This window comes from Lonchura striata, chromosome 15 (genome assembly GCF_046129695.1).
Source record: "Lonchura striata isolate bLonStr1 chromosome 15, bLonStr1.mat, whole genome shotgun sequence".
NCBI classification, from domain to species: Eukaryota; Metazoa; Chordata; class Aves; order Passeriformes; family Estrildidae; genus Lonchura; species Lonchura striata.
This window is the reverse complement of record NC_134617.1, coordinates 4,628,550-4,642,256: the sequence shown is the minus strand read 5'-3', so window position 1 is coordinate 4,642,256 and position 13,707 is coordinate 4,628,550. Positions and strand designations below refer to the sequence as shown.

Below are 13,707 nucleotides of genomic sequence, written 5' to 3'. Positions count from 1 at the left end.
CTGTGGTCAGGTGGGAAGTGGGGAAGAGTTTGTGTCTTGTGTTCTGCAGACCCGGTGGGATGGGTCACAGGCTGGCATCCCAGCCCATGGTGTGGTGGGGAAATGTGCCAGATGGTTCACATGTGCTTTGAGATTTAAGGCACTCTCCACATGTTAATCACATTTTCTTCTCCCCAGCCCTTGGGCATGGCTTGCTCATGTGTTAGGCACACACAGCGATCAGAAGCTGTAATTTTGCAGATTTGCCTCTGAAATACACTGCTGCAGTCAACCACCTTCCCAAAACACTTTTGGGAAGCTTAGGTCAGGTGCTGTATCACCTGCACATTTTAAAACAACGGGTTGGTTGTTAGAGGCAATCATCCCTAAGCAAGGCGCTGCCTGGGCCTGCCAGAGCCGTGGTGTCCATGGTGGGCAGGAGGAGCTGCTGCAGGGCAGGTGCAGCCCAGCCATGCCCCCAGCCTGGGCTCAGTGCTGGGCACAGCTCAGCGTCCCAGCCAGGCTCCATCCCCAGCTCACACCCGTGGTCTCGTTCCAGGGCAACCCTCTGTACTTCCAGTCCGCCAGGAACGTCACCGTGAACATCCTCAACGAGAAGACAAAAGTCCTCACTCGCCTTGTTACAGGTAAGGAGGGGGAAAAGCTGCTTGGAGGGGTTAAGGAGGGATGAAAGTGGGTGTTTGGGGATGCTGGGCTGGATTCAGACAGCACACGGCAGGGAGCCTGGGTGTCCTGTGGAGTAGGAATGAAAACTTCACTCTGCTTTGCAGAAAGAAAGCCAGAGACAGGAAAGCCATGCTGGAGAGGCTGGGGCTGTCTGATAATGAAGCACACCATCATTTCCATCTGAAAGCCAGTCCAGAGCTAGAAATGTTGGCTGTATGACATCAGGGTCAGGGAGAACATATGCCAGGCTGACATTTCTGTTGTAACAAGCACAGGTTTTTCCCAAGACTTTTATAACTTGCCTGAAATCTTGAGAACTCTGGAGTCCAGCTGTAGCAACTGTTTGCAATTTAAAGTCCTTCTGCTGATGAAGAACTCTCTTTGCACCCAAACAAGAGTGTGTTGGGTGGGGAAATGGGTGTTTTGTAAATCTCCAGTGCACAGTAACCTTTGAATGAATACATGAGTAATTTGGGTTGAAAGAGCCTAATGCATTATATAAGGAATATAGCACTGTATATATGGCATATCATTTATATTTGATATGGAACAGATATATTTACTGAGATTTATACATGGACCGTGAGAAGTATTGGTGTGTGGCAAGGGCTGTAATCCATAAACATGTTTTTAAGGTGAGACTGGGCTGCTTGGTTTGCTTATATAACATCTTGGCCTTTAGTCACAGTATTAAATTATTAAATATGCAGCTTCAGTGAGCAATTATTTAGGCAGCTTGTGTGAAACTTGCCTGGAGGAAGGAAATAAATTCGACCCCAGGCTCCCTGATTCTCACATTCAGAATGAAGGTCTTCAGTTTGTTGGTTCTGTGTGTATTTTCAAGAGGGTGTTTGGTTCACTTAAGCACCTCTGTGTCACGAGAGTTTGGGACTGAGTGATACCTCCCAGTGGGATGCTTTGGTTATTGAGCTTTTTATGCATTCAGCACCAGCTTTGGTTTCACAGTGGAGCAAAGATGTGGTCCCATGTAGTGCATGCTGCAAGGATGAGTGGGGAGGTGGTTGATAAGCAAGGCACAAACCAGATTTAAAGTACTGCATTTTCTCAGGGGGGCTGCACGAGATTTTAAATATTTCCAGGGATCTCAGCATGGCCTCACTTGTCTGAAGTGCAAACCATATGCATGATTCTGTGTGTCCAGGTGCCAGCACAGGTGACCCATGCAGGGAAATGCTGGGTAGGGATGGAGTTTTTAAGAAAATACTGGCTTTCAGATGTTCTCTTGTCTTTTGATAAATGAGACTGGTCTTGAAGATGGCCAGAATTAATCAAAGTCCAAGCACCTACCTCATGCAGGTTGATATTCCAGGAGGGCTGTGGCTCAGATGGAGTTGGCTGGGTTGTTCAGTGGTGATTTGTCCAAAGTCTGGCCCAGGTCAGTAACCCAGGGCAGCCTCTTTGTAACTCTTGGCAGCCTTTGAGCCACAAACCTGCACAGAATTGCTGTTCAGGTGGCTGATGTTTATCAGACTCCACAAGAAAACGCATTGCCAGAGGCTTTCCAGCACTGTAGGGCACAGCAGCCTGCAGGAAAAGCAGCAGAATTGAAATAAGATCTTCAAAGGAAAGTTTTACTTGTCTAAAAACTTTCTCCATGTGAAAGAATGCCATTTTTCTTGGCCTGCACATGATTGAAGGGGTCTAAACCAAAATATTTGCTCCTGTGCTGGTGGTTGTTTTTTTGGGTTTTTTTTTTTGTTTTTTTTTTTTTAATTGGGCTGCACATGACACTGATAGAATTTTAATCTAGATATGTTTAAAAGCTAGAAAAACAGGAATCCTTAACACAGTAGCATCAGTCCAAGCAAAATGGGCCCAGGAACTCTTGATGCCTCTTACACCTACACCAATACTCTCAAAGCATGGCTGGGTATGTTCATCGCTGTTTCACATGTGGGTCTGTCATTTTGTTAAAATATCCCAGCTGTCCCAAAATCAGTGGTGATTTTATGGCACACATAAACATTAAAAAAAGCATAAGCAGAAATAGTTGAACAGTTGTTACTTGGGTAGAAAACTGCCCTTTCCTAATAAGTTCTAAAAAGCCTCTCTGTTTGGTGTCTCTGACACAATTTGTTGAGCTATTATTACCCAGCAAATGAGTTTACTGAATGTATGAAGCTACTGTGATTTTCTTACACTTTTCTCTAAAGTAAAGCTGCTTCTCCTTAGGTCCCCAAGCAGTGGAAGCACACAGCCAAAAATTTGAGGTGAAAACCCTCTCTGGAAAATTGCTGTTTTCTGCAGATGACAATGAAGTGGTGGTTGGAGCAGAGAGATTGAGAGTTCTAGGTAAGAGATTGTTTATTAAGTCACAGCTTTAATATGTATCTTTTCAAATGTGAGTATAGTTTTGCCTGACTTTCCTTCCTACTTGCTGAAAGCTTCTTTTGGAGAGAAAACCTTTATGACTGAATCTTTTCCAAGCAGATAAAGGCCAGGAGTTTCTATGTGAAGGCTTTCTTAACTTGCACAATTTGTTCTTTCCCCTCAGAAGAAAACTCCCCTGGAAATGATTTGTCTGGCTGAGTGAAGTAGCTTTAAAGCCAGTTTTGGAACTGAACAGCTTTTATTTCCTGGATCTGGGGTGGAGGACAGTGAGGGGTTGGTGCCCATGTCTGCAGTCACTGTGCAAAGGGAAACCTCAGGGTTCCTGTTTTTGGTGCCAACACTGTCACAGCCCCTCCTTCATTCTGAAACAAACACCAGGAGGATTTGCCTCCCCAGCTGTGCTGCCAGCCAGGCTTTACATTGCTATTTCCTAATGAGAACTGGGGATACGCTCTGGGTTTGGGATGTAGGGGTTCTTTCTTATTTCTTTGGATTTTTTTTTTTTTTTGTCATTAATTGGAGAAACAAAACAGTTGTGGCAGTTGGGAATTTTGAAACTTACTTGATAGTTATATAAAATAAACTGTCTGGAACTTGAATTTTTGTGTGCCCCAGTTCAATCCAAGCTCTTTGGTTAGTCTGGGATTTGGTCAGGAATGTTTTCACCCAGGACCAGAGTGGGTAGCTCAGGTTGTTCACAGTCACACAGCAGTGCTGCTCATCTTTGAGGAAGCACCAATATCTGTTTTTTTTCCATTCCAAACTATCTCTCTTCCTTATCTCTCTTGTGAAAACAGATCAATAAGGAGCTTGGAATTATATATAGATCTAGATAGTATTTTTATTATAATTCCTAGCTATTTAATAGTATATTATGTATAATATAAATGGGACTTGGTATCCAGCCTTTAACATCTTTTGCTGCTTGATGTCCTGCTGCTCTGGATGGTTCCTGTTTGTGGACAGGGTGGGTGTAGCTCTCTGCAAATCACTGTTGTTACACACTGGACTAGTTCAGCTATAAAAAGTTAGGTGGGCTTCACAGGATAAGTGTTGAACTTCACAAAATTAAGAATCTCTTTCTTAATTTAGAACTTTGAAGAGGCCCATTCAAAATTCTTGTGGTGTTCCAGAGCTGGAGACATTTCTAACAGTCCATGTTCTCCAACAAAGCTCCCATCACACTGCACCTTTCAGAGCTAATTCATGCAGGGTAGATGAAGTCTGGAAGCAACAGTTTTTAAGTGCTTTCTTGGAGACCTTAAAATAAGAGAGATTTACTTTGTTGATTTAAAAAAAGATACAGAACCTTCTCCTTACAAGCTGCAAGTACTCCTTTTCAGATTACATACTTAGAAAAAATTGCTTTTCAATTCCTTTGTGCTTTCAAGAAACCAGGAATTAATTTTGATAGCTATTTTGAGTTTTTGCCTTGTTTTAGTCTCCAGAATAAACATCAAAAATCTGCTGATCACTGTAGTGCACTTTGATTTATACCTGTAACTGTGTTTCTCGAGGTTTGACTTTTGCAGATCTATCAGAAAAGAAAAAACAGAATTATACTGCTGGTGATGTTACATAGGAAGTATTCCAATGACCTTGAGCTGAAATGCATTCTGAGTTCATTCTTGGCTTTGTTTTTCTCCAGCTTTGCTTCCCCAATCTAATTTTATCTCCAAAAGTGTTTGCCGTGGCTGTTTGCCATGCTGGGAAGTGTTACACCATATGTTCGTGTTTCTTGGAGTGTTTTTGTCTGCTCTGAAGGCCAGTCCAAGTTGCAGCACACAGACAAATTCCTTTGATCATTCTTCTGGTGTTTGGGCTCTCAGGTGCTGCTGGAATGTGTCTGCTGACACCCATCTAGGCCATGTAAATAATTTCTACTTGTTCTTGTTATTACTGAACACACACTTCTTGTAAAGGCAAGAGTGTGTCAACAGCCTGGCATGAAAGTCATCCCACAGAGGTCAGAGCAGCAACTTTGAATATTGCCAGAGACAAGAACTCTTTTCTTTGTAGGGACTCCAAAGTGTTTTTTTGGAAGTTTGTGCTACAAACCAATGCTGAATCCTTGTCCTGAGAAAAAAGGTGCTGTCCTGTTTTGAAATGAACCCTGGTCTGGGTATCTAGAGGGTTTTTCAACATTAGCAAGGGATAAAAAAGGGGAAGAATACACAGAATTATAGATTAAAAACAAATGCAAGTAGGACATATGATGCATTTGATGGTGCTTCAAAAAGCTGTGCAGTATGGGCAGTGCAGATTACCATATGAAAGTATGGTAAAAACCTTCTTTTTATTTGATTAGTATTTTGGGGAGTTACTTCTGATTTATGAGCATTAAAGGACACAGAAAGACAGAGCTGGCCACCTCTGCTTTTCATGTATGACGTAATTTAGAGTACTTCAGTGATTTTATTTGATAGAGTGAATCCAGTCAAACCTGTCATCATAGGAGAGATGGGAGGATGACAGGAACTTCTGTCTGAGGGGAAGGGCAGCTCTGAGCCCTCTGGCCATGGTGAGCCCTGGTAACACTGACACAGCCTTGTGCAGACACAGAAAATCCCCTCTGCCTTGCTCAGGTTGGGAGCTCAGCACTGCCTGGGTCCAGATTACCCTGAGGGAGCTTTTGTGTGCCTGCAAGAAGCCCTGTAAAAACTGAGCCTTCCAACAATTCCACTCTTCCAAGCTCTTCTGCCAGTGCTCGTGTGTGGATGGGATGGGTTGGGATGGGATGGGTTGGGATGGGATGGGATGGGATGGGATGGGATGGGATGGGATGGGATGGGATGGGATGGGAGCACATTCTCACCCTTAGCATCCCTTTCCTCCCCACATGGAATTGGAGCACCCCATGGTCTTTTGAAAGATCCCATAGCAAACCTCAGAGCTGCTCTCCTTCCTCAGAACCTCAGCTCTGTATTTGCAAGGCCCTTCCCTGCCCATGGTGCCCTTGGGGGGTGTGGGGTGATGTGCAGCCCTTCCCTGCCAGCCCTTGCCCTGGCCAGCAGAGCTCTGCCCAAACCCCTTGGACACAGAGCTCACGCCTGGCTGGACAACCCCGTGGGCTCCTGAGCACAGACCCTTGTAGGGGAGATAAATGAGCTGCTCCTAATTGAATTTCTATTTGCTGCCTCATCCTTACTCCCTCCCTCCAGAAATGAAACGTGTCCAGACCATCTGAAAAATGGGGTGTAAGAAACACTCTTTAGTTAAAAGAGTATTAAAAATAACTTTGATATATATTAATTACAATTTCATTTAATAGCTTATTGAACGTTATAGCATTTATAAATAAAAGACAACCATAAAGCATTATTCTGACTGTTAATTAGCTCTATTTATTCTCCAGATTAGTTTTTAAATATGCCCTCTAGATGCCACTTGATACTAATTAACAGAGTTACATTATTATCTCTATAGAAAGGCATTTTTAATTAAATCTAAAGCAATTTAAATTAGCATGAGTTTTTACAGAAATTAAACTCTGGTCAGATGCTTAATTTAGCCTTATAAGACAACATCTGATGACATGCCAGAGTCAGTTCTCCCAAGGGCCTTGACATCTTTTTTATTTTAGATTATTTTTTGAAGTTTGTTTTCAGGGAAACTTGCCACTATAGTATGGTGTTTAATATTTATGATGGATTTAACCAATTTTTTTTGAAGGCTAAATGTTGATGGGAATCCACATGCATTGCAGTGAGCTGAGATCATACCACAAAAGCCACACTTCTGCAGCTGACAGGAGTCTGGCAGTGGCTGGGTTTGAGTGTGGAGGGAGGTTTGTGTGGGAGGTGGGATTGCATGGGCTGGATGTTGTCCCCTTCCAAACCTACCAAGCTTTTTAACCACTGTTAAAATTACTGTTTTGCTTTCCAACAAGGATGGGATTAATCAAAACCCCACAGGGCCCCTTCTCTACAACAGAACAATAAAGGGATTGCTCCCACTCCCCAGAAAATCTCTCAGGCATTTGGGTTAGCTTGGCAGAAGCTTTTCTTCTAATGGAGCCTAATGATAAAAGATTTGGCTAAAGCCTTCTCCTATGGCAAACCCTAACTAAAAGAGCTGTATTTAAGTGGGGTAGGGTGCCTTTCATCTCCCAGAATAAAGACTGCAGGAGCAGTGTGGCCCAGCCCTGCACCACGGCTGATGTAGAAGTACCTTTGATCTCACCAATCTTTCCCTGCTCTCCTGTCAAGTAATTAGCCAGTAGCTCCAATTCTACCTTGTAGCTTCTTTTCCACTGTAGCAAACACCCTTTGGGCAGTGAACCATGTGGAGCATGTCAGTGCTGACCACAGGTTAGACTTTTAGGACTGTTAGTTTGGGAACATTTATTTTTTTGTTCAAGTTTCTCTCCAGCTGCCTGGGACTGCACCTGGAAAGAGGAATCAGCTGTTGAAAAGTTATTGCAAATTTATGAATATTTGCAGTAATTAAATCCAAGGCACATTTCCAGCATTTTATTTACGAGCTGTTTATTAAAGAGTTTAGAGGATTTAGTGGAGAAACACCAACAGTAAAAGCAGTGTAGTCCAGGAGTGCAGGTCTGTTTACAAGAGCGTGCAGTGACAGGAGGAAGAGGAATGGCTTTCAAGTGGAAGAGGTTAGATTTAGATTAGATATCATAAAATAACTAGATAGTGTGAGGGTGGTGAGGCACAGGAATGGGTTGGCCAGCGAAGCTGTGGATGCCCCATTCAGGAATGGAGCTCAGAGCAGCCTGGTGTAGTGGAAGATGTCCCTGCCTGTGGCAGGGGAGTTGGAGCAAAATGACCTTTAATGTCCATTCCAAGGGAAATCATTCTGTCATTCTGTGACTGTAGAGAGCTCTTTTAAATGACAGTGTTGGGGCTGTTGTTGGGGACCTGCTCTGCATTTATAGAACTCAAGGTGCTGTGGCTTGTTACATGTGGAAGGGATAAAAAAGCCTTTGCAATAATATCCTTCACTTTGGACAAGAGGAGAACAGGATTTAATGTGGATGTTACTGAAGTAGCACATTTGTGTAAGCTGCCCCAGCTGCCTCAAGCTTCACATCTACAAACATTTTCAGAGTTCCATGTATTAGCTTGATCTGGGAGGAGCCCTGCAGAGCTGTGGCTGCAGTGCCAGCCTGGTTAGAGGACTCTGCTCACATTTCCTCCATATTAAACTTTTAGGGACTTCTTGGCATGTCCTTTTCAGCTTTTGCTTGCTGCAGTAGTTACAGGAGAATAACTTTAATGACTGCAAGAGTAGTTTTTATTTCATTAAATGATCCACAGAGGTATTTGTCTGGTATCAGTCATTTCAGAGGGTGGGGTAAGCTGGAAATTTAACAGTTTCCAGGAATTACCACTCATTTTTACAGCATGTACCATTCTTCAGCAGCAATTATTTATGGATCAGAACATGCATGGTTGCCCTTTACAGCAGCTATTATGATTTCCAAATGGCATTTTGCTGATGTGTTTGTGGCAGAGGGAACAACTCTGGTAGCCAAGTGTTGAAATCAGGCCTGACCCAGAGAAGAAATGGAGCTTCTTGGTCTCACCACTGAGTCTGCTGCAGCTTTATGCCTGAGGGTAAATGCCAAGCTTCAATATTTGTAGTGTGGATTTTGGGCATTGCTCTGAAAAACATGTCCTCGCTACAGATCTATAAGTAGCCCTCTAAAAGGAGTCATGGTGCTGCAATACTCATGAAACTGAGCCATTTTCCTACTCTCATCGTTTTCCTTCACAAAGGCAGCAGAGGGGAAGGTGCCTTTAACCCAAAGGAAAGGGAACTTCTCTGGGGTACCTCACTGGGGTGCCTTGCTGTGCCACCAGAGACAAACTGCACCATCAGCCTGGGGCCACAGCCCTTTCCCAGTTCACCCAGTTACAAATGAGCTCCAGCTTGCTTTGGCTGTTTCTGAGCTCCTCCTGTGCTCTCAGCCAGAGAAACGAGCCACAGCCAGCTGGGACGGGCATTTGACTTTTTGCTGGAGATGTATGGACTTCTCCAGGAAGCAGCTGCAATACTCAGAACTCCCTGCCCACAGGTAATTAGGCAGCAGCACTAATGCAGTCCTGGAGCAATTGCCAAGCTGTCGTGTAGTGGTTGGTCCTGCAGGAAAGGGATGGGGAATAAAACGAGGGGAGCAGGGAAATGTGCTGACAAATGAAGATAACAGGGTTTAGCACTGGCACTCACCAGGCTGGAAACTGCCTCCACTGTCTTTAGCTCTCCGTTGTGGCAGTGCAGTTCTGTCAGATTTCCTTGAGCTTGTTGCAGAGCTGTGATTATGGGAAAAAAATATGTTTAGCAAAATTAAGGAGTAGTGGAGGGCAAAAACATATGTTTACTCTCAGTGGTTAAAGCCACAAGAAAATTCTTTTTTCTTTTCTCTCAGCTAGGAATCATGCTGTTGCTGTATCCATGTAGAAGCAGGGGTCACAAAGTGATTTAACTTGTAATCAGCAGTGACAGAGAATTTAAAAGCTGTATAGAAAAGAAATCTGATTTAGTTGAATTGGGTGGGTTTAGGTTTTTTTTGGTTTTTCTTCCCCAGAGGTTGAGATGCAATTGTTGGATATTTTCTTTCAAATAAAGTATTTCTCCCATTCTGCAAGGGAATAAATTAAAATTACCAATTCTTGAATGAATACTTCTGATAGCTCCCATGGTTTAAGGGCAATAGGTGTGATGCTGTTTTCCATTCTTTTTAATGGCAAATCGAACTTCTCTTGCTCTCCTTTTTCAAAATCCACTCACCCAGATTGCAAACTTGTCTTTTTATTAGCAAGAACAGGCTGTGTTGGGAGAGAGAGAAACTGAGGAGTTTTCTTTGTGTTTGCTTTTACTTAAAGTACATTCCAGGCTGAAAGGATAGCATTTATGTAAAGTGTATAGGCTTCGAGTCCAGGCTGAAATGTGTGTTCAGATTGTGTTCCCTTAATCCTGTTTAAGGAAAGAGAGGAATCATCCACCATCAGATTAATATTGATTAAATGTCACAAGGATTATGAAAGAAACATACTGTACACTTACCAAACACTGAAATCAAGTTTAAAAGTGTGGCAGATTTATACTTTATTTCCTAAGTGTCCTCCCTAGCTGATCTGTTTGAATCTCACATAATATTTTCCATGATAAATTTCCACTGTGTATTCCCACTTCAGGTGCTCCCCTGAGTTCCTTTGCAACTTTGCACAAGAATGCTGAGAAGAGCTTCAAAGGAATTCAGTGATGACATTGCTATTGTTGAGCTGCAGGAAAAGTGTTGAAGGACCCCAAAACTAGTCAAGAAGAAAATATCTAGAGGTCAGCATAAGTTGTAGCAACCTTTCTTCCTATGTCTGTTCTGAGTTTGGGTGTGAGCCCGTCTGCTCTGTTCTGTTCTTCCCTTTATATCCTCAGATCAATGAGCTGTGGCAGGGAGGCTGTTGGAGATGCTGTGACTACATCACTAATGACCCACTTGCTCATCTCTGGGCTTGCAGCTCATCTCATTGTCTGCAAGTTTTCCAGTTTAAAATCCAGGCTCCATTGATTCCTTGGGACTCCGAATCAGAGAATCTTTTCTCCTCCACCCAGCAGGGCTGGAGTCACAAGGAGCTCCTGTCTGGCCTAACTCAGCCACAGCCCAGTGCCTAAGGCTTGGCTCACTCCCTGTGTGCATACAGTGCCAAGACCAAGAGCTAAAAATAATCTGTAATAAGAAATAGAATCTTTTTTTTTTTTTTAACTATATTACATTTTTTATTATGAACACTTTGTTGATGCTGCACATGATCTCATTATTGCCCTTATTATTCAGGAATTTTTGATTGCCCTTAAAAGAGCAGCTCCCCAACACTTAGACAAAAAAGGAAGACAGACAGACCTTTGCAATGAGCTGTTTTTATAGGATCCTGGAAAGAAACGTGAATGAAGCTTCATGGCTTTTGTTCAGTGCACTGGCTTAACCTAACCAGGCTATTATTGGACCCTGAAATAGAGCTCTTATTGATTTCAGATTTAATGGGATTCAAGGGGAGCAACAGCAATTACTATGCTCACCCATTTAAAAACATAAATTAAGGATGAATAAGGCTTTTAAAGCTTGGTATTAGAAGAAGCAGTCACAAATAATTTTTACCTGCATTGTATTGGATTTACTTCCTGGGCATCTGTTTGCACACACTTTCTGAGACTGTCACATATTATCCTGATGAGACCTGCAGAGGAGAGAACCTCCTCAGATGGGTGTTTTCATGAACAAATTGCTGAATGTGTCCTGATCAATAATAGTGGGAATAAAAGTAGTTTATGGAGACCAACAGCACACTATCCTCTTGACTTCAGCTAGAAAAAATCACAGCAAATCCTTCTCCTTCCCCCCCACATTTGCACAGTCCTGCAGAGCACTAAAGAGAAGATACACTTAAGCAAACTTAATCACCAGGTTCATCACAGGCCTCTGAGACCCCACTTTCATTTGAAAACAGTAATATACAACACTAAAGGTGTGCTGCAGGTCTGTAATTATCACTAAAAAAATACAGAGTGGGAAAGAAATGAGTTGTCTGAAAAGAAAAAGGAAAGTGGGGAGTAGCTGACCAGTTGTATCTGCACCAGAGTGGAAACCTGATGTCTCCCTGCATTCTGCTCAGCCCCAAGAGCTGCTCAGCTGATTGCCACCTACCCCTGAGAGCAGGAGCATCAATTATTAGTCTAAAATAAATCTCTCATTGCATTGTATTTGGGCTCCTCTCTCTTCCAGCAGAGAGCAGGGGAAGCCCAGAGGAGGTTTTGTGCAGGGGGAGTGGGATGTGGTCAGTGCCTGGGCACAGTGGCTGGTCCCAGCTGGCCAGAGGGAGCAGGGATTGCCTTGGCACCAGGGAAGGTGCCAGGACAGTGTCATGCAGCTCAGGCACTTCTGCAGCACGCAGGGAAAGCAGGAGGCAGCTGAAAAGCTGAGCACAGATTCCTGAGTTCCTCTGGTTGGAGCTGTTGTTGGTTAAGATGCACCTTCCAGCTGAGATTTGCTGCTTTCCTGGGGAATTTCCATTTCCAAAGCCTAAAACTGGACTGCAAATGTTCTCTTGCCATGAGACTCTTGGTTTTTGTTCTTGAATGAAGTGAACACATAGAGAGATCTTTGACACCCCACACCTTATGCACTGCAAAGGAGGAAAAAAGCCAAAAAAACCTAAAATACTCTCTGAGTGAATCTTTATGGTGATTCAAAATACTTCAGGTAGATCCTGTCATATGCTGTATAAGTTCCTGACTGATTGTATGGAATTAAGTTATTGGGCAGAGAACCAGCTAATGGAAACACATTGATGAAATCATTTTTGAGGGACATTAAATGGGACTTAAAATAAAGCTGAAATGGCTTTATGGATTTTTCAGTCAAACTGTTTATGAACATTTATCGGTGGTAAATTACACAGTGTCAGAAGAGGGAATCAGTATAATAGAAGCCTCTCTGATATAATACTGTGAGAAAGAATAATTTATTGCCTAGGGATGTACAGTACAGTGTGTTTAAATCCTAATGATATTACTGTTTTCTTCTGTCTTTGGCTAATTTCACCTAAGTTACCCTTAGCAGCAGCAGAGAGTCTCATATGATGAAGAAAAAAATTAGTACTTTGCAATGAAATAGAAATTTTCTGTATGTGTTTTTCATGGCAGATAGAAAATGTTTTAATAACAGATAATTCAGGAAGCAGAAACTTTGTTGTACAATAATAAATGTAGGTTACATTAGCTTTATACTCAGTAAAAGAGGAAGAGGGATGGAGCAGCTTTGATTGAAAAGGGAGATTGTAACAGCTGATTCTTGAACTGTTGGAGCTGTTAATACCATTTACCAAAACCCATCATTTCTCAGGTAGAGGACAGTGAAAATAAGACTAAAGGAATGCTAGACTAGAAGGAAATTGCTGGTCCTGAGAATACTGCCCCTTGGTTCTGAGACACCACATCTTCCAGTCAGAAATTAGTCAGATATTTCATACTGTCTGTCCCATCTATCTGAAAAGCTGCTCCCATTCCTCTTTTGGCTAGAAAACCCTCACTTTCCTTCCCAGATACACTCAAGACCAGTTCACTGCCACTCATCTTGTTGTCACAGGCCCCCAGCTGGGTGATAATTAGCATAGACTTAATGATTGCAGAAGGCTGATCAATTGCTTTATTATCTCATCCTAATACTATATTATCCTATATTTAACTAAAAAACTCAGTAACCCTTGCAGCCAGTCCAGTACAGCTTTGGCCTAATTGGTCAAGCCATGCAAACGCCATCCAGTGTCCAATTAACAAATCACCCTTTGGTAAATAAACCTCCATAACACATTCCACATGTGCACAACAGCAGGTGCAACAAGGGGAGAGAAGAATTGTTTCTAATCCCTTTCTCTGATCTTCTCACAGCCTTTCATGAGAAAGTCTGTGCCTGCTCTCTGTGGCCAGAGAGCTGCTGCCACACTCATCTGAGCACTGGCTCCCATATAAACATGGGCTTGGAGCCAGTGGTTCTCTTCCCTTGCTGTTATTTACCCTCTGATGTGTTTATGCACAGCATGAGTATCCTTCCTCAGCACATCATGCTGCTCAGCCACACAGCCAAGTCCTTCCAGGCTTCTTTTGTAGGACAGATTTCTGTTTGTGCAGTCATGACAGTTTTTCCTCTCTGGGGATGAGCAGGGGGGGCACACA

General features: G+C 42.9%; 1 protein-coding gene across 10 annotated transcripts in view; it reads left to right on the top strand.

Moving 5' to 3' along the window:
- SGCD (sarcoglycan delta) overlaps positions 1–13,707 on the top strand; it is a 315,949-nt gene that overhangs the window by 257,764 nt on the left and 44,478 nt on the right. For all 10 annotated transcript variants that reach the window (XM_021552248.2, XM_077786667.1, XM_077786666.1 and 7 more), the window contains 2 exons: positions 539–626; positions 2,860–2,979. In XM_021552248.2, the coding sequence (XP_021407923.1) occupies positions 539–626; positions 2,860–2,979 (208 nt within the window). The remainder of the gene's footprint in view (positions 1–538; positions 627–2,859; positions 2,980–13,707) is intronic.